At 39.9% G+C, this 26,339-nt stretch overlaps 1 protein-coding gene across 4 annotated transcripts in view; it reads left to right on the top strand.

Annotated features, from left to right (window-relative positions):
* The window catches only part of USP37 (ubiquitin specific peptidase 37), an 86,977-nt gene extending 60,771 nt beyond the window's left edge, over positions 1-26,206 (top strand). For all 4 annotated transcript variants that reach the window (XM_059393470.1, XM_059393469.1, XM_059393471.1 and 1 more), the window contains 7 exons: positions 1,213-1,468; positions 13,096-13,262; positions 15,991-16,051; positions 18,081-18,196; positions 20,193-20,262; positions 20,693-20,831; positions 21,533-26,206. In XM_059393470.1, coding sequence (XP_059249453.1) covers positions 1,213-1,468; positions 13,096-13,262; positions 15,991-16,051; positions 18,081-18,196; positions 20,193-20,262; positions 20,693-20,831; positions 21,533-21,620 — 897 coding nt within the window. In that variant the 3' untranslated portion in view covers positions 21,621-26,206. The remainder of the gene's footprint in view (positions 1-1,212; positions 1,469-13,095; positions 13,263-15,990; positions 16,052-18,080; positions 18,197-20,192; positions 20,263-20,692; positions 20,832-21,532) is intronic.
* Positions 26,207-26,339: the final 133 nt, after the last annotated feature.

The following is a 26,339-nucleotide window of genomic DNA, read 5'->3' as shown; positions in this document are numbered from 1 at the left end:
GTTTTTATTTTTCTCATTTATTTGGAAAAAAGAAAAACATGGTGATTCAACATTTAAATAGAAATATTAGGGAAAAAATATTAGGTGTACAGTCAGAATGGCTAAAGTTAACAACTCAGGAAACAGTAGATGTTGGTGAAGATGTGGTGAAAGGGGAACCCCTTTACACTGTTGGTGGGAATGCAGACTGGTGCGACCATTCTGGAAAACATTATGGAGGTTCCTCAAAAAAGTTAAAAATAGAACTACCTTGTGACCCAACAATTACACTACTATTTATCCAAAGTATTCAAACATAGTGATTTGAAGGGGCACATGCACCCCAGTGTTTATAGCAGCAGTGTCCACAATAGCCAAATTATGGAAAGTGCCCAGATGCCCATCAATGGATGAATGGGTAAAGAAAATGTGGTATATACATACAATGGAATATTACTCAGCCATCAAAAGAGTGAAATCTTGCCATTCATAACAATGTGGATAGAAAGAGAGAGTATCTTGATAAGTGAAATAAGTCACTCAGAGAAAGACATACCATATGATTTCTCTCGTATGGTGAAATTTAAGAAACAAAACAGATGGACATAAGGAAAGGCAAGGAAAATAAAATAATAAAAACAGGGAGCAAACTGCTAGAGACTCTTAATGATAGGAAACAAACAGGGTTACTGGAGAAGGTGAATGGGGGGATGGGGTAATTGGACATTAAGGAGAGCCCTTGATGTTATGAACACTGGGTGCTATATGCAACTGATGAATCACTGAATTCTACCCCCGAAACTAATAATACACTGTATGTTAACTAAATCGAATTTAAGTAAAAAATTTAAAAATACAAAATAATTTTTAGAAACAGAAAAATACTAGGTGTGGTGATAGTGTCCGTATTGCGACCCACGTATATCTGGAAGAAAATACACCAAAAATACTTACTATAATTATCTCTGAGTAATGGATTTTGAGTGAATTTATTTTATTTTTTATGTATTTCCCAAATCCTTTACTTAACACTTACTGTGATCAATAAACATGTGTCCCTATATATTTATTAGAAGAAAATTAGGCTTGCCAGTGAGTTCATATATTGGCTATTGTCAACTCAAAACATCAAAGAGAGGAAACATTTTAGAAATAAATAAACTCACTTTAAACTCTAAGATTGCTATACTCTCAGGCCATCAGGTTTCCTCTAAAAGTGACTCTCTTTTTCAGGATTCAAGATCATGTAGGGTAGATCCTGATAAGTCTGAATTGGAAAACTCCGGATTTGACGGAATGAGCGAAGAAGAGCTTCTAGCAGCTGTTTTAGAGATGAGTAAGAGAGAAGCTTCACCAACTCTGAGTCATGAAGATGATGATAAACCAACCAGCAGCCCAGATACCGGATTTGCAGAAGATGATATTCAAGAAATGCCTGAAAATCAAGACCCTGTGGAGACTGAGAAGCCCAAACCAGTCACAGAGCCCGGTAGGTTTAATGAAAATAAACGTCGGGTAAGGCACAACTGTGTTCTGAAGCCTTATAAGGACAAGTGGCTTGTAAATAATGGGAGGTAATATGGACCCAGGTAATAGAACTAATCATATTTTCATGCTTTTTTAAAAAAATCATTTTAAGTGCTCGCTTCGGCAGCACATATACTAAAAAAAATCATTTTAAAAAATGAGAAGTATATATTGTGAGTAGTTTCCAGAGGCTGTTGGTAAAGTATGCTGTATCCCTTTAAGTGTACATCAAAAGAAAAGTTAGGATTCCTTTGTGCAGTTAAGTAAATGTGTCATTTTTTGGTACTTTTTTTTTTCCCACTATTCTCAGAAATCTGTAATTATTTCCTCATTTTTCTATATCTGAATTTGTACCAGGTTTTAGTGTATAAAATAATTCAAGTTCTCCATTCTCCTTTGGATTCATCCCTTTATAATAATGGTAGAAAGACCCCTGAACTAAGAGGTTAGGTTTAAAGCCCCTCATCTTGGCAGTACCACTGACTACTTCTGAATTTATTTTAAAGGTTTTATTTATTCATTTTAGAGAGAGAGCAAGGGGAGGAGCAGAGGGGGCAGAGAGGGACAGACAGACTAAACTGAGCATGGCCCTGATGCTGGGCTTGATCTCACAACCCTGAGATCACGACCTAAGGTGAAATCAAGAGTTGGATGCCTAACCAGCTGAGCCACCCAAGCGGCCCATAGAATTTTCTAAACAGGCGATTTAACCTCTTTGGTACTCCATTTTCTTATCTCTATACGGGGTACACCAAGTACTTCAGAAGATTGTGAGTAGAATGTTAGGTCACCTATATACATATATAGTGTAAAGTGCTATACAGATAAAAATTTATTTTGTGGTAATTATTCATATTTTGTTATTTTTCAATCTGTCAATGGGAAAAACAGAGCCTCCTTGCCTTGTACACTGTGGGTATTTAAAGATTTTTTAGGTAGAAAACTTTTACTACCTCTTCCTATAACCAATTCTAGTATTCTTCTCCAGATATCCCTAATATGTATGTTTATCTGTCTATGTAGCTATGTGTGAGTATGTCAAGCCTAGAATTTGGGAGGTGAAGAGAATAGTAGTAAATCACAATTATTTTCTGTATTCTTTTTTTTTTAAGATTTTATTTATTTATTTGACAGAGAGAGAGAGAGATCACAAGTAGGCGGGGAGGCAGGAAGAGAGAGGAGGAAGCAGGCTTTCCTTGGAGCAGAGAGCCCGACGTGGGGCTTGATCCCAGGACCCTGGGATCATGACCTGAGCCGAAGGCAGAGGCTTTAACCCACTGAGCCACCCGGGCGCCCTATTTTCTGTATTCTTGGGGTTAGGCCTCATCAATTGTGAATTACTTTATGTGCAAGTAAAGGTAAGAATTAGTATATCCTCAGTCTAATTGGATGCAAAAAGCAGATGGTTTTGGATATAGATATTCCTTTTTTTCCTCCCTTTTTGATGGAAGTATCCTTAGGACATCCCTTTCTCTTATTAAACTTAACAGTCACTGCCCTTAGATATCATTGGTTAACATTAGTGCTTTTGCCTTTTGCCAGTAATTCCTGCTTTCAGCTCTTCCTTTCACATCTTTGCCCAGTCCTACATCTCCCTAAAATTAACAAAGGAAGTTAGTTTTACATATAGTTAGTTCTAGATTCTCTGTGCCAGTGGGGGAGAACACTGAGTTATCAATATCATTAATAACCACAGTAGCTTGTAACCATATAGCAGCTTTGGGGAGAACAACTTATTAGTAAGTACTTTATAGCCTTTTTAAATAAAATCCTGTTCTCCAGTGACTGTCTTCCCCAATTGGATGCACGCCTTCTTTTGTTACTTGTTTCTTTAATATCACTGTTCCATTCACCTTACTGTAACTGAAACCCAAAGACATTGCTTCTGCTGCAACATTTCTTTTTTTAACTTACAGGAAATATGGAGCAAGGACAAAAGTAGAGAGATGAGTGTAATGAATCTTCTCCCTTACATCTGTTATCAACAATAATGTTATTTTTAAAGCAAGTGTTTGAAATTGCAGATACCATATTTTACCCTAAAACACTTTAACAATAATTATCATAAACAAGACAATCTTCTTTCATATATATCCCATCTTCCTTCTTCACCCCATCCCCTAGATTATTTAGAAGTAAATCCCAGATATTAGATAATTTCATCAGTAAAGATTTTAATATCTTTAAAAGAACTTTTTTTTTAAGATTTTATTCTTTTTTTTTTTTTTTGTCAGAGAGGTGGGGGCCACAAGCAGGGGGAGCAGCAGGCAGAGGGAGAAGCGGGCTGAGGAGGGAGCCTGATGCAGGACTTGATCCCTGGACTCTGGGATCATGACCAGAGCTGAAGGCAGATGCTTTACCAATTGAGCCACCCAGGTGTCTCTAAAAGAACTCTTTTTTAGAAAACACAGCGTCAATCCCACTATCATACTTTTAAAAATTAACAGTAAAACCAAGGAATGATCAAATATCAAAATCCACTGTAAGTCTTTTATTTTGAAAGTGTTCAAATCCACAGAGAAATTAAGTAGATTGATTAATAAACATTTTTCATATTTGCTTTCTCCCCTCACCGTGTGTCTATGTATGTAGTTGTACGGCAGTTAGCCAAAATTAGTATCTTAAGACATTTTAATATCTCTTGTAACTCTGGATTGTCTGGTTGTGACTAGATTGTAACATCCAAGATGGCTCAGCCAGGCACCTTGGTGATTTTGGCTAGACAGGGCCATTAGGGTGGCTGGATACCCTCCCCATTCTTTCTTTCCCTCCCCCCTCTTCTCTTCATCTTTTCATCTCCATGTAATCTCAGGGCCCGTCCCTCTCCACATGATCTTTCCAGCAAGGTGGCCAGCTTCTTACATGATAGCTCAGGGCTTCCAGAGCACAAAAGGGGATGAAGCTGCCTGGCCTCCTTAATGTAACGTTTAGGCTGAGATTTAGCAGGGAATCAGTTCCACCACATTTTGTTCTTAAACCACTCACAGTGAAAATCTACCCAGATTCACTCTTGGGTGACTACACAAGAGTACAAATACCGACAATAATACTTTGTAGTTCATTGGAAGCCATCTTTGCAGACTACACACATGGACACATGCACTTTTCTTTTCTTTTTTTTTTTTTTTTTTTTTAAGATTTTTTTTTTTTATTTGACAGAGAGAAATCACAAGTAGATGGAGAGGCAGGCAGAGAGAGAGAGAGAGAAGCAGGCTCTCCGCTGAGCAGAGAGCCCGATGCGGGACTCGATCCCAGGACTCTGAGATCATGACCGAGCCGAAGGCAGCGGCTTAACCCACTGAGCCACCCAGGCGCCCTGCACTTTTCTTTTTTAAAGCAACTGTTTGAAATTGCAAGTATCATATTTCACCCTAAAACACTTCAACCTGAATCTCCAAATACATGGAAATTTTTCTATATAGTAGCTACTGCCCCTAACAATACTAACAGTGTTTCCATATATAATTCTAGTACGAAGTCCATATGCATTTCCCCAATTGTCTCATTCGTGTGTGTGTGTACACCCAAAATTACCCACTGCATTTAGTTGTTAGGTCCCCTTAGTATTTAGTCAAGGCCAGTTTTTCTTTGAAAGACTCCCATTATGGATTGCCCTACTGTTCTTTAAGTATAAGTTGTTTTTTCCCCCATACCCTGATAATTCAGAGCCTAGAAGTGGGATAGGTTTTCTCCTTGTTGCCCTATGCCATCTCCAACCCTTTGGTCTACTTTTATCCTGCAAAAATCCCAGCTCCTTGAAGTATAAGACCTCAAACTTTGCCTCCTATTTTCTCTTTCTATAGCTGTCTTTTACCTTTCGTTCTCTCTTATCAACATTCTTAGGGCATTCAGCATCTTCATAAATGGTCCTTTCAACAGCCTGGTTTCTTAATTCCTGATCTTAATTCTAAATCTTTTTTCCTACCCCATCTTGATCACTGACAGAAGTCCTATCCTAAATTAGTCGTTCTCATAGTATATCCCTAGATCATCAGTATCATGTGGGAACTTGCTGGAAATGCATCTGTGGCCCCACCCCAGAATTACTGAATAAGAAACTCTGGATATAAGAGTCAGCGTTTGGTGTTTTGGTTCCAAATGATTCTGATGCATGGTAGTTTGAGAACTGATCCCCTTGACTTTGTCTTCATTAGTAATTGTACTGCCTTTGAAATCTTGATTTCAGGGGCGCCTGGGTGGCTCAGTGGGTTAAAGCCTCTGCCTTCGGCTCGGGTCATGATCCAGGGTCCTGCGATCGAGCCCTGCATCAGGCTCTCTGCTCAGCGGGGAGCCTGCTTCTTCCCTCTCTCTCTGCCTGCCTCTCTGCCTGCTTGTGATCTCTCCCTATCAAGTAAATAAATATTAAAAAAAAAAGAAAAGAAAAGAAAAGGAAAAAAAAAGAAATCTTGATTTCATATATCCTTCTCTCCTTCCAGCTTACTGAGTGTTATGTTCTGTTTTCAGTGATAATTTGATCTCATTAAAATTTCCAGTCGGGGGCTGCCTGGGTGGCTCAGTCAGTTAAGTGTATGACTCTTGATCTTGGCTCAGGCTTGTGTATGACTCTTGATCTTGTTGATCTCAGGCTTGTGAGTTCAGGCCCCATGTTGGGCTCCATGCTGGGTGTGAAGCCTACTTTTAAAAAAAAAAAAATTTCTTTTTTGTTGTTGATCACCTCTTGTTGTCACTTTCCCATCCTGTGGGCTGATCTTGGTACTCTCCTCTCCTTCCTTGTCACAGTCACCTGACACAGCCTAGCTCCCAGCTCAACTAGTTTTGTATGCCATACCTACTCCCAAGCAGCTGAAGATTACTGGAGAAAATCACAATTTCATGCTGAATAGACTTCCCTCTTATTCATGACTGCACTCTTAAGTGGGCACTAAATGTGACTAGTCAGTTCTGTCATACTTCTTTAGTAAATTTCTTTTCTCATTCTCTGTTATGTCTTCCTCAAATCTCCATTTCTCTTTCCACACACACTCTAGCTTTATAGCTAAGCTGTGTACTTTTCAAAGAAGAGAGATGTAGTCAGATGAAAACTCTGCCTTTACTTTTGTTTTGGAGTAACTATCCTGGCTCTTATATAAGGCCAGTCCCTCTGTTCATATTCAGAATTTCACCCACTGTACCATCTAAAGACCTTTACTCTTGAAATTTTACTCTCTCTTTCCTGCATCTGGTCTTCCCTCTCTTTTAAGTTATTCTTGTCTGGGGTACCTGGGTGGCTTAGTTGTTAAGTGTCTGTTTTAGGCTCAGGTCATGATCCCAGGGTTCTGGGATTGAGCCCTGCATGGAGCTCCCTGCTTGGTGGGAAGCCCACTTCACCCTCTCTCACTCCCCCTGCTTTGTTTCCTCTCTCACTGTCTCTTTCTCGCTCTCTAATAAATAAATAAATAAATAATTCTTGTCCGCCTTAATTTAAAAAAAAAAAAAAAAAGGTTTTTTTAATTTATTTGACACACACAGAGAGAGAGAGAGAGAGATCGAGGTCACAATTAGGCAGAGAATGCAGGCAGAGAGGGAGGGGAGAAGCAGGTTCCGGGCTGAGCAGAGAGCCTGATCCCGGACCCAGGCACCCTTTGTCTGCCTTAATTTAAAAGTGATTAAGACCCCATCTTTAGGGCGCCTGGGTGGCTCAGTGTGTTAAGCCGCTGCCTTCGGCTCAGGTCATGATCTCAGAGTCCTGGGATCTGGTCCCGCATCGGGCTCTCTGCTCAGCAGGAAGCCTGCTTCCCTCTCTCTCTGCCTGCCTCTCCATCTACTTGTGATTTCTCTCTGTCAAATAAATAAATAAAATCTTTAAAAAAAAAAAAAAAAAAGGCATCTTTAGGGGCACCTGGGTGGCTCAGTGGGTTAAAGTCTCTGCCTTCAGCTGAAGTCATGATCCCAAGGTCCTGGCATTTAGCCCCACATCGGGCTCTCTGCTCTGCAAGGAGCCCGCTTCCTACCCCCACCCCACCCCACCCCCCGCCTGCCTCTCTGCCTGCTTGTGATCTCTGTCAAATAAATAAATAAAATATTAAAAAAAAAAAAAGCCATCTTTGGGGCGCCTGGGTGGCTCAGTGGGTTAAGCTGCTGCCTTCAGCTCGGGTCATGATCTCAGGGTCCTGGGATCGAGTCCCGCATCGGGCTCTCTGCTCAGCGGGGAGCCTGCTTCCCTCTCTCTCTCTCTGCCTGCCTCTCCGACTACTTGTGATTTCTCTCTGTCAAATAAATAAATAAAATCTTTTAAAAAAACAAAAAGCCATCTTTAAAAAACCCTCTTGTGACCTTCCATTCCCCTACTGCTACTGCCCCCTTTCTTTGCTCACAGCAAAATATTGAAAGGCTGTTTTATTCATTCTCTTTGTTTTCTCAGCACCTCCCCATTCTCTTGTCAGCCCTCTCCAAGTAGGTTTTCTTCCCTATCACTCCACTGAAGTGGTGTTTGTCAAGTTTACATTAGTAGTATTTCACATAATTCACCACTCCCTTCTTAACATTTAAAACTTTTATAAGCTTTTTTTCTCTGAGCTTCCATGATACCACACTTGGCAGGGGTTTTCTTCCTACTAAGCCAGCTACCCACTTCGGTTATCCGCCCCTCCCTGCCTCAGAACTCTCACTGTTGGAGTATTCCCAGGACAACCTTAGCTATCTTCTCTGCTGAAGCTTCTCCCTGAGTGATTTTGTGTTTTACCACAGCCTCACATAACTAAATTCGTACCTCTAATCCAGATCTCTCTCCTGAGCTTTAAATTTTTTTATTGAGATGCCTACTTGAAAATTAGTCCACTTGACTAATTCTCCACTCTCCAGCCAAATACGCCTTCCCTATGTCCCCAAATGGTACCATCATAAATCCATTTACTCAAGCCAAAAAACACATCTCCCTTAACTTTTTCTGTTTTACTTCACACCTTACATTCAGTCCATCTGGTCAGATGTACCTACAAAATAGGTCCTAAATCCACCCATTTATTATCTTCATAGCTACAATTCTAGTCTTCTGTCTCTCACCTGGGCCACTATAAATGATTCCTAACGCCTCTTCTGCCATTCTTGCCCTGCTACAGACCTTTTTTTTTTAAGATGTCATTTATTCCTTTGAGAGAGCATAGGCAAGGAGAGGGAGAAGCAGAGTCCCTGTTGAGGTAGGAGCCCTACGTAGGGCTTGATCCCAGGAACTGGAGATCATGACTTAAGCTGAAGGCAGATGTTTAACCATCTGAGCCACCCAGGTCCCTCCAGACCTTCTTTGATGAACAAAGCAGCCACAGTAATCTTTTTCAAGCATAAATCACACTATTGTTCTGCTTAAAGTTTATTTGACTTGCCACTACACTTCATCCAAGCTTCTTGGATGTGACATTATGACTGGCTGTGAATATGGCTATTCATTCTTTTCCATCCTTAACGATAATGCTCCTGATTGGTTAAGTTTCAGAACCATTGCAGTAGATCAGTGATTCTCATCCAAGGCCATTTTTGTCCCCCAGGGAACATTTAACAATGTCTGTCATTTTTGGTTCTCCCTACTCGGGAAGAGGGTGGCTACTGGCATCTAGTAGATAGAGGCCAGGATGTTACCAAACATTCTGCAGTGCATACGACAGCCCCTCAAACAACATGACCTATGTCCACTCTCCCCCTCTTTCACTCTGCTTAGCCATAGTGGCTTTGTCTCTCTCTGTCCCTCAAAATATGCTAAGTTCTTTCTCATCTCAGAGCCTTTATACTTAAACTCCTTGAGGACAAGGGCCATCTTCCTTTAATTATCATTATATCCTTACCTTCTACAACACTGCCCAATGCATAGTAAATATTTGGGGCCCAACAGATTGTCTTGTGAATCAACTCAGGAGGGGCAGGAAGACTGGCCAGGTAAGGTTTCGCTATCCCCAGACACTAGAAGGAAGAGTGTTTGCAAAGGCCCAGATGTGAGAAAGACTGGCAAATTAGTGCACAACAAAAAAAAATTCAGAATGATCTGCACAGTTGGAGCGTGGTGTTGAGGAAGAAAAGCAAAAGAAAGACATGTATGCTCTAGCTTTTATGTGGCCTGAAGACATGTTTAGAAGTTTGGACTTAATTTCAAAAGCATTAGGAAGTTATTGGATATTTTTAAGCAAATAAGTATTTGATAAAGATTTGTATTTGTAGGGGCGCCTGGGTGGCTCAGTGGATTAAAGCCTCTGCCTTCGGCTCAGGTCATGATCCCAGGGTTCTGGGATCGAGCCTCGCATCGGGCTCTCTGCTCAGCGGGGAGCCTGCTTCCTCCCCTCTCTCTGCCTGCCTCTCTGCCTACTTGTGATTTCTGTCTGTCAAATAAATAAAATCTTTAAAAAAAAAAAAAAAGTGTGCAGTGATCCCATTCACTGAAATAAAGACTGTAGGAAAGGAGGTTTCATTTGGGTTAGGGGAAGAGGCAGATAATCTGTATTCAGTGTAAGAATGTTGAGTTTTAACACATGGTTTCCCTTCTATCCAGTATTAAAGCTGTGTCATTATCTCATGGTTATATTTGTTCCCATAGATCATAAGTAATGTTTGTATACATCTGATAATCTTGTCCTGAAGATAAATCTGTCTTGTTTATCTCAAAGTAAACTTCCTTGGGGTGCTGAGTGACTCAGTTGGTTAAGTGTCTGCCTTCACCTCAGGTCATGTTCCTGGAGTCCTGGGATGGAGCCCCGATCCCCGCATTGGGCTCCCTGCTCCGCGGGGAGTCTGCTTCTCCCTCTACCCCTCTCCCCTGCTTGTGTTCTCTCGTGTTCTCTCTCTCTCTCTCTCTCTCTCACACACACACACACACACATAAATAAATAAAGTCTTTTTTTTTTTTAATGGAAACATTACTGATTGGTTCTCTGTCACATGGATAGTATAATTTAGGATTGTGTGGGGGCACATTGATAAATGGAATGCTGAGAATTATTAAGAAAAATTCTACCTCTGTCACCTTTTTTAAATTGCATATATTTTGGTAATAAAAGTAATGTTTTTCTTGGCCCTAAAATAGCAGCCTTAACTCCCAGATCTTTCTTCCACTTGAAATGTTCAACATCAGCTAACTTTGAATGCCTCAGTTCCAGATTTCCAGAAACAATCTGATTGGTTGACTCAAATATCCATTCCTGGGGCAGTAAGCTAAGGCCAGAGGGACAGGCAGGGTCAAATAGACTTCAGAGCTGTCCCTTCCAGACTGTGGAAATGACTGTTGCTCTAAGAATGGAGGAACGAAGAAATTACTGACATCTTCTATATTATTTTTTTTTAAATTGGGATCATATTGCTCTTACCCTTAATATATCCTGAGGGTTTTTCTCTTTTAATGAGTATTCAGAGTTGGTTTTAATGGTAAATATTCAGTCAGCAATTCAATATAATTTAAAAATGATGAACTACTTACTTAGAGTCTAAAATTAAGATGCTATAAATTGGGACGCCTGGGTGGCTCAGTTGGTTAAGCAGCTGCCTTCAGCTCAGGTCATGATCCCAGGGTCCTGGGATCGAGTCCCACATCGGGCTCCTTGCTCGGCAGGGAGCCTGCATCTCCCTCTGTCTCTGCCTGCCTCTGTCTCTGTGCTCACTCGCTCTCTCTCCCTCTGTCTCTGACAAATAAATAAAATCTTTAAAAAAAAAATTAAGGGGCGCCTGGGTGGCTCAGTGGTTTAAAGCCTCTGCTTTCAGCTCAGGTCATGATCCCAGAGTCCTGGGATCAAGTCCCGCATCGGGCTCTCTCCTTGGTGGGGAGCCTGCTTCACTTCCTCTCTCTCTGCCTGCCTCTGCCTACTTGTGATCTCTCTCTGTCAAATAAATAAAATCTTAAAAAAAAAAAAAAAAAAAAAAAGATGCTATAAATTTCAGGGATGCCTGGGAAGCTCTGTTAGTTAGGTGTCTGACTTCAGCTTAGGTCATGACCTCAGGACCATAGGTCCCCTGTTGGGCTCCTTGCCCATTGCGGAGCCTGCTTCTCCCTCTGCCTCTCCTGCAGTTCCCCCTGCTTGTGTGCACGCTCTCTCTGACAAATAAAATCTTTTTTAAAAAAAAGAGAGATGCTATAATCTTCAGACTTTATAGTCTGTGCTGTGGAAAAGTGTCCATCATTTAAGTAGTTAAAATGCAGTATTAGAGCAGGTAAAGCACATAAACTGATTTTATTTACTTACATACTTATTTTTATTTTTAATTTTATTAATTTTTTTTCATAATTTATTTATTTTAGAGTACAAGTGAGGGAAGAGAGGGAGAGAGAATCCTAGGCAGGCTCCCCGCCCAGTGTTGAGCCCAATGTGGGGCTTAATCTCAAGACCCTGAGATCATGACCTGAGCCAAAATCAAGAGTCTAGTGTTTAACTGACTGAGCCATCCAGGCACCCCAAGCATATACTGATTTTAAAGCAGTCCATATAAAATGAATCTGTAAAGGTAATTCTTGTTGATAAATTAAGTTCTTTTTATGAGAATTTCCTTATTAAGATGAGAATTTTTGCTTCTGTGAAGTATTAGAGAAAGAGAAAGCCCATATCTATCCACTCTTATCTGTATTAAAATTATAAGGAAATGTTGCTCGTCTTATAGAACAAAATCTGTTTCACCAAAACAAAATCATGACTATACTGTTTATCCTAGCTAGCTGTGTTCTAGAGATTGAGAAGGAACAAGAAGAAATGAAAGATTAATTTTTTTCTTACCTCCTTGGAAGAATGTTTTAAACATATATACTGTGTCCTATATCTGTGCAGTACATAAGGTGTTTATTACATATTTCATGTAGCTTTTTTGCTTTAGAATACATACAAGGCTTATTTGATTATTAATGTGAAAATATGCACTCTTGGGGTGCCTGTGTGGCTCAGTGGGTTAAAGCCTCTGCCTTCGGCTCGGGTCGTGATCCCAGGGTCCTGGGATCGAGCCCCACGTCGGGCTCTCTGCTCAGCGGGGAGCCTGCTTCCCTTCCTCTCTCTGTCTGCCTCTCTGTCTACTTGTGATCTCTGTCTGTCAAATAAATAAATAAAATCTTTAAAATATATATATATGCACTCTTTTGACATACAGTTTAATGATGGAAAAAATCTCAGTATTAATGTAATCATTGTAGCCTAATAATTATTTCATTTACTCTAAACAATACTTTGTTCCTAGTACTTGGTCATATGACATTTATGACTGGCTGTGAATATGGCTATTCATTCTCTCCATCCTTAAACGATAATGCTTCTGATAGGTTAAATTTCAGAACCATTGCTGTAGATCAGTGATCCTCATCCAAGAACAGTTTTGTCCCCCAAGGAACATTTGACAGTGTCTGTCATTTTTGGTTCTCACTACTCGGGGACAGGGGTGCTACTGGCATCTCGTAGATAGAGGCCAGGATGTTGCCAAACATTCTGCCGTGCATGCAACAGCCCCCTCAAACAGAATGTCAGTAGTGCTGAGACTGAGAAACCATGAATCAGATGTAGTAAGATAAGTCATGTGTCTTAAGCAAGTTATGTATGAGGCTCAGGTAAATTACTCTCTGAACAGTAGATGTCACTGTAGTCCAGAGATTTCATTTTATTAGCCAGGCTTTCCCAGTGATGTCCTGTTCTGCTTCCTCAGATTCTGCCAGTTTTACTGAGATAACCAAAGACTGTGATGAGAATAAAGAAAACAAAACTCCAGAAGGATCTCAAGGAGAGGTCGATTGGCTCCAGCAGTATGATATGGAGCGTGAAAGGGAAGAGCAGGAGCTTCAGCAGGCACTGGCTCAGAGCCTTCAAGAGCAAGTAAGAGATGATTATACTGCTGTTTTCTCCGTACCTGTCTTCCCCAGTAATAACAACAGCTAATGTGTATTAAGCACTTACTGTGTCAAGCATTATTCCAGGTGATTTACATACAGTAAATCATTGATACATCAAAACAAACTTTGTTTGGAGCTTTGCCTTGGGTGTGAAATAGAAACAGGGATAGTTCATTTGGTTTTTGTGGGTTTTGTTTGAAAATCCAAATGCAATAAAATGTATTGTTGATGACCTCCCATTACTATAGTTCATTCCTGGCTAAAAGCAAGGTGGGTTAATAGAGATCATTCCCCAGTCCAAGTTTGTTTTTGCAAGCTATAGAAACAGCCAGCGTACCACCATGCTTTTGTCACTAATATTTTAAGGCATTGAAGTGTTCTCAGCACTTTCTCACAATGTGAATCCTTTCCTGTGAATTATTTGAAAATGAAATTCTCAGGAATATTATCTGAAATTTCATATTTCAGCCATTGACTAACATTTATCTTTTCTTATACAGTAATCTATTTTTCATAAGATTTTATTTGTAAGTAGTTTCTACACCCAAAATGGGGCACTAACTCAAAACCCTGAGATCGAGTCGCATGTTCTACCGGAGCCACCTGTGCACCCCATATAATAACCTATTCTGAAACGTTTAGTTCTTCATGCTTATATTTGCCAGACCTGGTTGGTTGCAACCATTGCAGTTGCCTGAAGTATCTTATCTGACTGAAAGGTGATGTCTTCACGGTTGTCTAATCCAATGTAATGCAAGTCATGTTAATAGGAAAAGTTTACTAGAACTCCTTAGAATAAACACACATTTTTAATGTTTACAAATAACCAGGTCAAGAAATCGCTTTTGACTTAGGACCCCTGCCTGGCTTAGTTGGTGGAACATGTGACTCTTGATCTTGGAGATGTGAGTTTGAGCCCCTTGTTGGATGTAAAGATTACTTAAAAATAAAATCTTTTTTAAAAATCTAATTTGTCTAGAACAGTGGGGTTCAACCTTAACTACACATTAATATCATCTGGGAAGCTTTAAAAAATACTGATGCCTGGGTGGTTCTTCCCTTCAGGAATTCTGATAGAATTGATCCTAGGATGTGGTCTGGGCATCTAGATTTCCTTCCCTTTTTTTCTTTCTCCTCACTCCCCTGTCCCTCCCTTTCTTCCTTCCTTCTTGCTTCCTTTGTCTCTCCCTCTCTCCCCTCCCTCCTTATTGCTTCCCTCATTTTTTAAAACTTTCTGCAGTGATTCTAGTGTTCAGTCAAGGTTGAGAACTGCTGCTTTAAAATGATTTCAGAACCAGCTGTTCTGTATCCTTTTATTTACAAGAAGTACCTCCCTAGCCTCCTGGCCATCAAGTTGCATTCATGTCACCCATTTTATAAATAATGGATAGTGATCATTTGTTTTAGAAAATTTATTTTTAGTCTAAAAGACCAAGGTTGATTTCTTAACAATAGTTTCTTATAGTGGAGAAAAGAGAAAATTCAGCACCCCTCTTCTTCATATACAAAAGACGGGGATCCTATTTTTTTTGTCAGCTGACCCAGTTAAAACTATCTTATAAACCTATTTCCACAGCTGAGAAATATAAGATGAGGTTTCTTTAGTTGTGTACCTGCATCATTCTGTTAACAGCTGGAAGACTCTTTCACCACCTGGGTTTCCACATAGACTTGAGAGCTGGATAAGTTTAATCATTTCTTCTTAGAGAATATCTGTTTCTTTTTTGAATACAATGTTCTTACTCCCAGGACTTTAAGGCAGAATAGTTTATTCTGAGCTTATATACTTAAGTAACTTTAAAAACAAGTCTAGACTTGAGAAAAATATTCTGCTTAAATTACATTGTTTCTTCATTTGTGCATGAAGTTTGTAAATTACATTCTCTCTGCAGATAAGAGGGAAAATTTTTTTACAAGTCAACATTTCCGTATTTTCACAATTAGTCATCCATTTGAGACATTTTCAAAGGTACTTGTTTTCCTAAGACAACCTCAGATGTATAAGAGAAATAATAGCCCACAGACAACGAATTCATTTCGTTTTCACCATGTATCTAGTATGTATCTTGTGTGGTTTTTTTGTTTTTTGTTTTTGTTTTGTGCTGTTTTGCCTGTTAGGTTTTTTTTTAGCAAGAACAAAATAGAAGTTTTTGAATAATGTTCTTGTGGAAATACTGTTTGTCATACTGTCCCAGACTCGGGGCCAGTGTCATGCTGGAGCCCACTCGCCGTCAGCTCAGGCATACTCGCCACCTCCCAGCTTCGCGCTTAGCATCCCTTCCATAGCTTCAGACTGGCCATACGTAGTGGGAGTGTTTACACCATGAAAACTAGCAAAGGCTATAAATTAGAGGAAAGAAAACAGAGCCATTTGCCAAGTAGATCCTGCTGTGTGCTGGGTATTTCAGGCATGGAAGGAGAACGGGAATTACATCACAGCGTCTCAGTGAGTGGCTTTTGGTTAACAAGTCAAATGTCACTGACTAGAGAAGATGGCATGTAAGCCTTTTTAACCCCCAAGATTGTTTTAGAGGGCAGCATTGAAAAAAAGCAGAGAATTTCTCCACACCCCTCAAAAGGTCATATTCCAAACATTCATTAGGTTATGGAAAACATTATTAGAAAATACTTGCAGAACAGCTCGTTTTATACTCCTTAAACAAGTTTATTCAATACCTTTTAAAACTTTAGTTGTGTTCTTATCCCTTTAGGAAGCTTGGGAACAGAAAGAAGATGATGACCTGAAAAGAGCAACAGAGTTAAGTCTTCAAGGTGTGGAAATTATTTTAATTACATTATTTTAATGGTGAAATGTATCACACTCAGAAAAGCATGTGGAATATTATTTTTAATGATTTCATTTTTTTAAAGTGTTTGGGGGGTTATCATAGAAGCAATACCATCTCAAATATCCAGGATATTAAGTATAGTTCCTTTGTTTATTTGAAGTTTTCTTCTCCCTGAATAGATTGTTTCCTCCAGCTGCTCTGTCCTGTGTGGTTATTATGTTCTTTATATTTATTAGAGACTTTCCTTAGATACCTAGTAGTCCTTGGCTATAGGTTCATGATTAAGAAAAGTAGACTAAAAGGTTGGTTGGAAGCCCTGAGCACATGAATAGCTAGAGCTTGTCAACTCTGAGTTTTTACAAGGCAGAACTGTTTGGGGGATGATGTTACTGTTATTTAGGCCTTTCTCTTGGGCTGGTCGGATGCCTAAAGAAGAGTTTTCTAATCTCTTGCCTTTGCCTAAAAGTAAAAAATGTGGCTGCCAAAGTTTGGGAGCCAAAGAGAGCATTAGGGCTGGAGGTCACATTCATCTTGCTGTATGCAAACTGTGGCCGCCTCTGCTGTTTTCAGTATGTGCCTGACATCCCCTATCCAGAGACTGTTTCGTCCTCTCCAGAGGTTAAAATTCCAGACTTCTTTCATTGCTCAGCAGCATGAAGTGGGGAGAGAGGGGATCCTGGGAGTGTGTTTCTCAAATCCTTGTCATCAGATCCTTATTTTTGTCTCCTCCTCAGCCTCCAGTTTAAGGGTACCTGGTAACTTCGAAATTGTATGTCTTTTGAACAAGATGTAAATTGGATTGGTTCTCAGCTTTTCTGTTACTGGTTTAGGATTTGTCTTTGGCTTTCCTAAGTCTGCTAAGTCAGGCACCATCTGTTTTTTAACTTCCAGAATTCTGATGTTACAGTCTCTTTTTCTGTTCTTCCCATTCTTAGGTGTTCATGTCTTATAAATAACTCTATGCTGTGATTTGAGTGGAATTAATTGTATTTTAACGCAAAGAGACACTTAAGTACAAGTGATTCTGGGGTTTTTCTGTTTAAGATTTTATTTATTTATTAGGACATGAACAGGAGGAGGGGCAGAGGGACAAGCAGACTAGACTCCCCACTGAGCAAGAAGCCCAAAGTGGGGCTTGATGCCAGGACTGTGAGATCATGACCTGAGCTGAAGTCAGCCTCTTAACCAACTGAGCCACCCAGTGCACACCCAACCCTCCCACCCCCGTGATTCTTTATTTAAAGTCATTCATAAAGAAGGATTCTGCCAGTGGAAACACTTTATTTAGAAAAAAGCAGATCTTGAAGTTAGTTGTTAGTGTAGTGTATTTTAGTGAAACTTAAAGATTAAATTTCCAGAGAGACCTGGGTGGCTCAGTCGGTTGAGTATCTCCCTTCCACTGGGGTTGTGATCCCAGGGTCCTAGGATTGAGCCGTACCTCAAGGGACCACTTCTCCCTCCCCCTGCTTGTACTCTCTCTCTCTCTCTCTCTCTACCCCCACCCAAAGAAATAAATAAAATCTTTTTTTAAAAGGTTAAATGTCCATTGTATTTGTTAAGTTTCAAAAGATGTAATATTGAAGAACATGAAAAGATACTGATTTTTTTCATGGTCACTTTTCTGTATCATTTGTATTTGCTGGGAGCACCTACGATATACACCAAGTACTTGAAATCTAACACACAGTTTATATAATGTGACATTTAGTGAAATTGGGTTATCTGTGAAATCATAATCCTTTTTTCAGTTGTATTCCTTTCTTGTTAGCATTATATCCCTTTCATATAAATTTCTTTAAAAGAAAAGGGACATTTCTGTTTTAGATACCTGTTACCTGAATTGTCACTTCCCAGATCAGGCTGGGTAAATTGAAACCCTAATAAAGTTTTAGGTTTCCTTAGGATGATCAAATAAGTAGCCCAAGCTGTTATTTTTGTTTTTTTTTTTTTTCTTTCTAATCATATCATTTGTGTCTAGTCTAAGAACTTTCACAATACTTTGTATTCTGCAGAATTTAACAACTCTTTTCTGGATTCATTGGGTTCCGATGAGGACTCTGGCAATGAGGATGTTTTAGACATGGAGTACACAGAAGCCGAGGCGGAGGAACTAAAAAGAAATGCAGAGGTAGGCTGCTTAACTCCCTAAGGAGGATTGTTCAGGCTGCGGCATTACTTCTCCTGCTGTTTTTCTTCCAAAACACTGGCCCCACTGCCAGTGTCCGCTGTGGCAGTCATCAGATGCTCTTCACTTTCTCTTGTCCTTTGCTCATTTCTTCCTTTCATTTTTTTACACTTTAGATTTTATTTACTTATTTATTTATTTAAGAGAGAGAAAGAGCCTGTGGGTGAGGGGAGGGGCAAAGGGAGAGGGAAAGAGAATCCCCGGCAGGTTCCTTGCTGTACCCAGAGCCCAATGCAAGGCTTGATCCTGGGACCCTGAGACCATGACCTGAGCCAAAATCAAGAATTGGACACTTAACCTGCTAAGCCAGCCAGGCGCCCTGCTCCTCATTTCTTATACACAAGATTCAAAATAAAATGAAACAAAACTAGAAAGATATCCCGACTCTCTCTTGTGTTAGGTAGTAACTGAGTAACATGGCTCTCGATGTCATTCATATATATATATATACATACATATACATATATATATACATATACATATATACATATATATATACATATATAAACATATATATATATATATATATATGAATTCACCCATAGTTCTGCCAGAACTGTATTCTTTTTAAAGTGAAATAACAGAACTAGTTGTTGTTACTTAGTAAAAACTACTGGATTAAGGACATTAAACTAGAATACATTATAAACTTTTTTGCCCTTCTTTTTTCCGAAAAATTGCCTTTTTACTTACAGGGACGCCTGGGTGGCTCAGTCGTTAAGCATCCCAGGGTCCTGGGATCAAGCCCCACATCAAGCCCCACATGGGGCTCCCTGCTCAGCGGGAAGCCCGCTTCTCCCTCTGCCACTCCCCCAGTTGTGTTCCCTCTCTCACTGTCTCTCTCGCTGTCAAATAAATAAATATTTAAAAAAATAAAAAATAAAATGTAAGCACAGTTTTATTCTGCTTAGATGTAAAAGATTACTTATAAGAATTTTATTTTTAATGGCTGTATAATCTGTATTGCCTCAAATCAACATACTGTTTATTTCATTTAATTTTTAACCACAAATATTTAAGTTTCTGTTGTTCTGCTGTAATAAAGAGTACATTGGGAGGTGTCTGGCTGGCTCAGTCAGTAAAGTGTGCAACTTTTGATCTCAGGGTTGTAGGTTCAAGACCCATGTTAAATGTAGAGATTACTTTAAAAGAAAAATCTTTAAAAATACATTGAGGAACTGTGGATAATTGTAATATTTTCTGTATTTAGGATTTTCTTCTTTGAGTAAACTCCCAAGAGTAAATTACTGCTTCAAAGTTGAGAAACATTTTAATGGTTTCTGGTTTACATATACCTATATTCCTTCCCCAAATTTGTACCTTATAGTGCTACCTGCAGTGCATGAATGTCACTTTCCAGGTTTTTACAATTTTTCTACTAGCAGTATTTTAATAGCATTTTAAAAAATATTTACAATGTACAAGTTTATCTGTAATCCCTGCAGCACCACTACAGCTCTTTTCGTTTTGTTCATTGTGTTTTCCAGTACTTAATCATTAACATACCTGCTCTTCTAGAGCTCTGGTTACCGTGTGCATTCATGTGGGTTTGAAAAACAAGTGAACACGTCGCTGACCCACTAAATAATACTGCATTGTGTTGGTATCCCACTGACCACTCCACTGCTATTGGGCCCGTGGTTAGTTCCAACTTTTCATTATTAGAGATAATGCTACAGTGAATGCTTTTATACATGTACTCTTTTCTCAATTCTCCTTTGGAATTCTCCTTTGGAATTTCCTAGGATGAATTCTTAGTTGGAAGTAGAATTCTTGGGTCAAAAGGTTTGAAAAATACAAGCACTGGGGTTTTTTTTATTGAGTTTGACTACACACACACTGAAACTCGGCCATGTTCGCTTTGATAATAAATTTAAATTTAGTGTTTTGCTTTTATTCAAATGAAGAGTTAAAGGTCTTGCCCACTTGTGTTTTCCAGACAGGAAATCTTCCTCATTCTTACCGCCTCATTAGTGTCGTCAGTCACATTGGTAGCACCTCTTCTTCAGGTAGGTGGACATTATGATTTCAGCATTTTACAAATGAGGTAGCCAGCGTTTCCTCCCTGTTAGTTTGCTCTGTGCCTGTCTCCGTGAGCTAGAAGTTGAATGCATCAAGAAAAAGTTTTAAATCTTTCCTTTGATCACACTCCATGTGAATTGTGTTGAAGGTGCAACTTTCTTCTTTATTTATAAATGACCCAAATTCCCCTTTCTGTTTGTATGTAAATATATATATGCAGACATATATTTATCCAAAAAGTTGTGCTGGTGTAGTATATTTCTCCCTTAAATTCCTGTGCATTTTTCTGAATGATTCTTAGAAATGTTGTCGGGGATAGGGTGGATGGGTGGCTGTTTCTCTCTCCAAAACTTCCTATACCTGAGAAAAATGCAGTGTGTTTTAAAAACCACAATTTTAAGATTTTATTTATTTTAGGTCACTACATTAGTGATGTGTACGACATTAAGAAGCAGGCGTGGTTTACTTACAATGATCTCGAGGTGTCTAAAATCCAAGAGGCTTCTGTGCAGAGCGATCGGGACCGGAGTGGTTATATCTTCTTTTATATGCACAAGTAAGACACTGCCAGGTCTGGAGCTGTGGGCTAAACATCTCCCAAACTCTTCTTTTTCCTCCCCCCTCCCCCCCAAAAGGACAAATCAGTTATTAGTTGACAATTTTTTACTTTTGTTATCTTTGCTTAGGGCTTGTATGTTGATGTCTCTTTTTAAAGATTTTGTTTATTGATTTGAGAGAGAGATCACAAGTAGGCAGAGAGAGGGGGAAGCAGGTTCCCTGCCAAGCAGAGAGCCCCATGTGGGGCTCGATCCCAGGACCCTTGAGATCATGACCCGAGCTGAAGGCAGAGGCTTAACCCACTGAGCCATCCAGGCACCCCATGTGTTGATGTCTTAACTCCATGTTGATTACTTATCTCACAGTAGTGTTGAAGTGTGGAACTTGAGACTGTTCTGTAATAAAGCTGTCCTCTCGTAAACCTTTCTGGTCTTCCAGTTACAGCAGCTAGAAGATCTGAGTTCCATGGATGGCTGGGAACTACAGAGCGTTGTTACCAGGGGTAGCCAGTGCCGTTGTGCCCCCAGTGTTCTCAAAAACTCTGCACTTGGGGTTAAGATAGTGATCAAATGAATGAGCTGCTTATTTAATAAAATTTAGGCACCAAGTGGGATTGTGCAGGCTTTATCATCATCTTCTGTCTGTCCTTCGGTTTTGCTCACTGAATATCCTGTTTTGTTTCTTGTTTGTTTTTTTAAGGGAGATCTTTGATGAGCTGCTGGAAACGGAAAAGAATTCTCAGGCACTTAGCATGGAAGTGGGGAAGACCACTCGTCAGGCCTTGTGAGGAACAGACTTCTGGGTTGGCAGTGTGCACTGCGTATTCCTTCTCACTGCTGCCCACCTCACCTCACCTCTGCAGGAGGAGAATTCAGAATTCTACTTGATGCGGGAGCAACAAACAGCTCAGGGCCAAACCAAAAGACGAAAATTGCAATTATGTGGAACGCTCCATGCTAATTGTTTTATGGAAACTTTGGTCTCACATCTGTAGCTGATAACCTCTCTTTCTCCTATAAGAGTGGCACTTCCTTTTGTCTTAGGAATACATGTTGTAAATATGTATATATATTTATGTACATACGTATGCACACACATAAATGTGGAATGAATGGAGCCTTAAAGAGTTGGGATGAGCCACCGCAGTATGCCTGCTCAGAATGAATAGCACAGCAGTTTGGAGAAGAAATGAAGGTGTCAGAGTCCATTCACCTGAGAGAGGTGGAAAGATGTACATATCAGTTGGCATTTAGCTTTTCTGTTCCTTGAGTAGTTTCACTCAAGTCTATAATCTTTCATGTGTGTTTCTTATTAGTAAAGTTCACTGGAAAGCCAGCTCTCCATGTTACACTAATGACAGTTTGTCCTCCTTGCAAAGGAGAGGCATTTCTGCCACCTGACGTGAGGAGCTTTTTTGTATAAAATTACTTCATGGATTTGTAACGCTTTTGCTGTTTACATGCAGTCCCAAGAAATGGGTTGTTGGTGCTCTGGAATGGGTTATGGTCCCGTTTGGTATTCATTGTACACTTTGTATTTTCTTTAAAAGATATCTTTCACACAGTATATTCATTGTATGTCATCTATATTATTATGGTAGTGAAGACAGAATCTTTTCCTTTTCTTCTGTGTCATTCTTCCATGGAGCAAGCATTGCCCTAAAAGATCGCAACCAAAATTTTAAGAGGTAAGAAAATAATATCCCAGTTGGGATTCCCCAGCAAGGACACTTGGGGAAGAATGTTGGCATCTGTCTCTCATACATGGAGATGTCAGGCTGAGGATTCTTGTGTGAAAGCTAAACACTCGGGACCACGCAAAGCCCTACTGCAAGTGGGAAATTAAGTATGTGAGTTTAGGATGAAGCTTGAGCATTTAATCATTTGCTGTCTGTCTTTCCCCTTAAAAACAGGATGAGAACAAGAACGAGATTGGTTTCAGTAATCCCAAGAACCAAAAGATAACAAAGGTGTATAATATATTTTATCTTTTTAGGTGCTCCGAGTTGAGGCTAAGCAGTGCTGCAGCAGTCTGTGCCACAGTAGTCAACTCAGCTGGCATGACCAGCGTGGATACTGGGGCGCCGGGGAAGCCACAAAAAGAATGAGTTCGAGGGGTGAATTCTGTCCACAGAATAACTTTGTAAGCCCGGGAATCATTAGGTTTGCACAGTTAAGTGTAGCAAAATGAAACCTTCAGTATTTTCTTTCATTTTTTACTTTTTTTTTTAACAACGAGGAGGGAATTCTTGGTTCAGTTCTGAGGTAGGGACAAAAACCACCTCAGCTTTTCAAGGGGAAGAAACATGTTAAAGTCCATCATCACAGAAGGTGCAACGTCTTTTCTAGAAGAACACCTTAAGAGAGCTCTAGACCCCACACTTGGACATGTTCTGACATAGTAACTTGTTCTAAAATTCTTGGTTTTTAAATTGTAAATGGTCCCCAGCACATTGCTTAACTACAGATGAATGTTCTGCCTCCCACCGTGTACCTACACACTACCACAGTGAATGTAGTGAAAGGGTGTGCTGGCCGGCTGCACGTGATCAGAATAGAGCAGAGGAAAATACTTGGTTTAAAAACAATAGCTTTTGCTCGAAAATAACTGTTTTTTTCCCAGATGAGTGATGTGGTGATCAAATTCAATAGCTAGTTAGGTCTTTTCTCCTGCGTGTTTGCATTTGAGAGCTTTGAAAGGTGCTGTTAGAAATGACTGGAAACATTTTGAAGTGGGGATGTGTTAGGGCATTAAGAAAAAAATAGAAATGATGCCATAAGCTCCATGCCCATGAAGTGCCCTCATTTGACTTGCTTTTTGTAGCCTGTGTGTGTGTGTGTGTGTGTGTGTGGTTTAGAAGTACTCATGGCTCAGAAACCTGGTTGGATTTCATCTTCATTTCTTGGGCTGGACTTGCTAGTTGAAAATAGGTTACTGAGGTAGATGAATTATCTTAACTGCTAATATGCTTGCGAATTTGGAGCTTGACTTTTTCTTGGTAGCCATGCATTGTTGTCCGTGTGTCAGGGTCCCTCCCTCCCTGTGCTCCTTTATCCCAGACCCTTTCACTTCGCTTTAGTTCTCATTTGGGTTCATGACTACAGGTGGACATTTCAGCTGGACCGCATTAAAAGGGTTTATTGTTTTTTTGAGCTGGTTGTATATATTTAAAAATTGTAAGTAGATAATATATTATTTTTTTGCACAGTATGATCAGTTTGCTCAGAATCGGGGAAATGGGGCATTTGATTGTGTTGGCGCCGGGAAGGGACAAGTCAGAGAGGGACAGAGTGCTTCAGTCCCAGGCAGCCTACCCAGTCACCTTTCTACTGAAAATACCAAAAATGGTTATATTACTTTAATTGACGTTGAACTGGAACTTGACAGCACTTCCTTCTGCAGACAACTGATCTTAATTGAAATTTTTTGGAAGGGAAAACTAAGCTAAAGTTAAACTTACTGATTCTTATCACCTAGTATTATGGAGAATTGGAAGCTGCATGTGGCCAGGTGGCTGCCGTCCCTAATTAGTAGCCATGACTGTAATTTAGGCCCGTGAGAAGACAGTCTCTGTTTTGCAGGGAATGTATTCACAGGTGTGTGCACAGTCCTGCGCTTTGTCTCAGCAGGATAGAATAAGAAGCAACAAGTCCATGAATTGTTCTTCTATTTATATTTTGATTCCAAAAGCTATTTGTTTACTTGCCATGGGCTGTTAATGTCAGGCCTCACTTAATGGCTCAGTAACATGTAATAAATGTAAATGTGTTTACATTTTTAGAATTATACAGTGATACTTACAGAACAGCTGATTAACTCTGGGAGGCAAATACTAGACTACATTTCTTTACTTCTCTTCTTGTTCAAGTGTAGAATTCTTCCAAAAGAGAAACTTTAAGAATTAAAACCTCAGCAAGTGAATTCATGAATTTACTTACTCTTCCATAGTGCAGGTACCGTTATGTAACTCTAAAAACATAGCTCTGCACATGTACAGCTACAGACAGTCATATGATGAAAATTATTTGGAAACACCTGAGAGATTTTTGGCAGCATCTATATAGTTGAGTGTTGAGCAAGCTTGGGGGTGAGGTTTGGAAACATATAGAAAGAAATTTGTAAACTCATTCCTGATCTGAGAAGACTTTATATTATAACAAACAAAAATATTACTCTTCTTTATCCTCTGAAATGACTGTAGTGGATGCTCTTAGTCATCCAGACTTCCTTTTTTTTTTTTCTCTTTGCTTTAATTGGCAGCCCACACCCCCATAGGTGGAGTTTTAAATCAGGGAAACAGAGCTAGATCTCCCAAGTACATTTGGATCTTGTATATATCTGGAGATTTTTAGAAAAAACAACCCGGTACCACGGGCAAGTCCCGTTGAGTAGCCCCCACGAAACAGGCGTGTCCTTTTCCTTCTCCCCATCTTGCTTTGCCACTGAGAAATGCTCTCTTAAGTAGTACAAAAGCTAATGGGTTTCTGCCATCTGATGTCTTTTGAATGCAGTACTTCAAAATCCTAATTTTGTCTCTGTTGGTATGTCTTACTAACATCTGGAAAACATACAGATTTTATTGGAAAACTCTAGTTTGGTAGGCCTTGAGAGTTTTGTGACCATTCTTTTGCTGTTGTCACTGCACACTCACTGACTCCTTTACGGCATGCTTGATTACTGGACTTCCGGCCGTCTCTTCCGTTGTAGCATATTTATACACAGTAAGTTTTTCTTTCCATGTGTGCTATATGTCTGAGGTTTTTGAAGTTTTTAATAAAAAGTGTGCCAGTATAAGTATAAAGCAGTTGATTTTAGTAACATTGAACTTTCCTTAAAGTACATTAAGAGGTTCAAAGTATAGGCATGTTCACTGGTGAAACAGTAGAGGGGATGCAGGTCTGGATCAAGACCCAGGTTCAGAAGGTCAGATGCCAAAACAAGAGCGATCCACTGACCTGGCCGGTTTCAAGAACAGAGGCCATGCAGGGAGTGAGACTGCGCAGCTCCTGTCCCCAGGTTTCCCTCCCTCTCGGACCTTGTCCTTCCATCCCAGTTCCTCTGGCCTGTTGTCAGTGTTGTTTACTTACGCTACAGAGAGGAAAACAGAAGGAAGGGTCCTACACTTTGCCTAATTGAGCCACTACCAGATTTGCTGGCAGCTTTGGCCACATTATTTGTGAGGTGATTTTCTTTCTTTGTGTTCAGAGTGACTTGATTCTGATTCTTTATGTTGTTCGTACGGAGCGGCACTTTATCTGTGTTTTAGCAGAACTGTTCCTCTGTATCCTTTACGGTTTTTCCTTGTTTTTGTTTTCCTTTTTAAATTATGCATAGTTTTCTGTGTGTGTGAAATTAAAGCCTTTATTAACCTTGCGTTGGTTTGACTGTTATTTCTGGAAAGGACTTATCCTTGCAGACACTGAACCACCGTGTGTTGAGGTTGCGCAATCACTTTCTGCTGGCTTTCTGACTCGGACTTCCATGCGGCACCATTCCACCTTCAGGG

Source organism: Mustela nigripes, chromosome 3 (assembly GCF_022355385.1).
Source record: "Mustela nigripes isolate SB6536 chromosome 3, MUSNIG.SB6536, whole genome shotgun sequence".
NCBI lineage: Eukaryota > Metazoa > Chordata > Mammalia > Carnivora > Mustelidae > Mustela > Mustela nigripes.
Note: the sequence above shows the minus strand (reverse complement) of the source record. Positions and strands in the feature narration are given on the sequence as shown.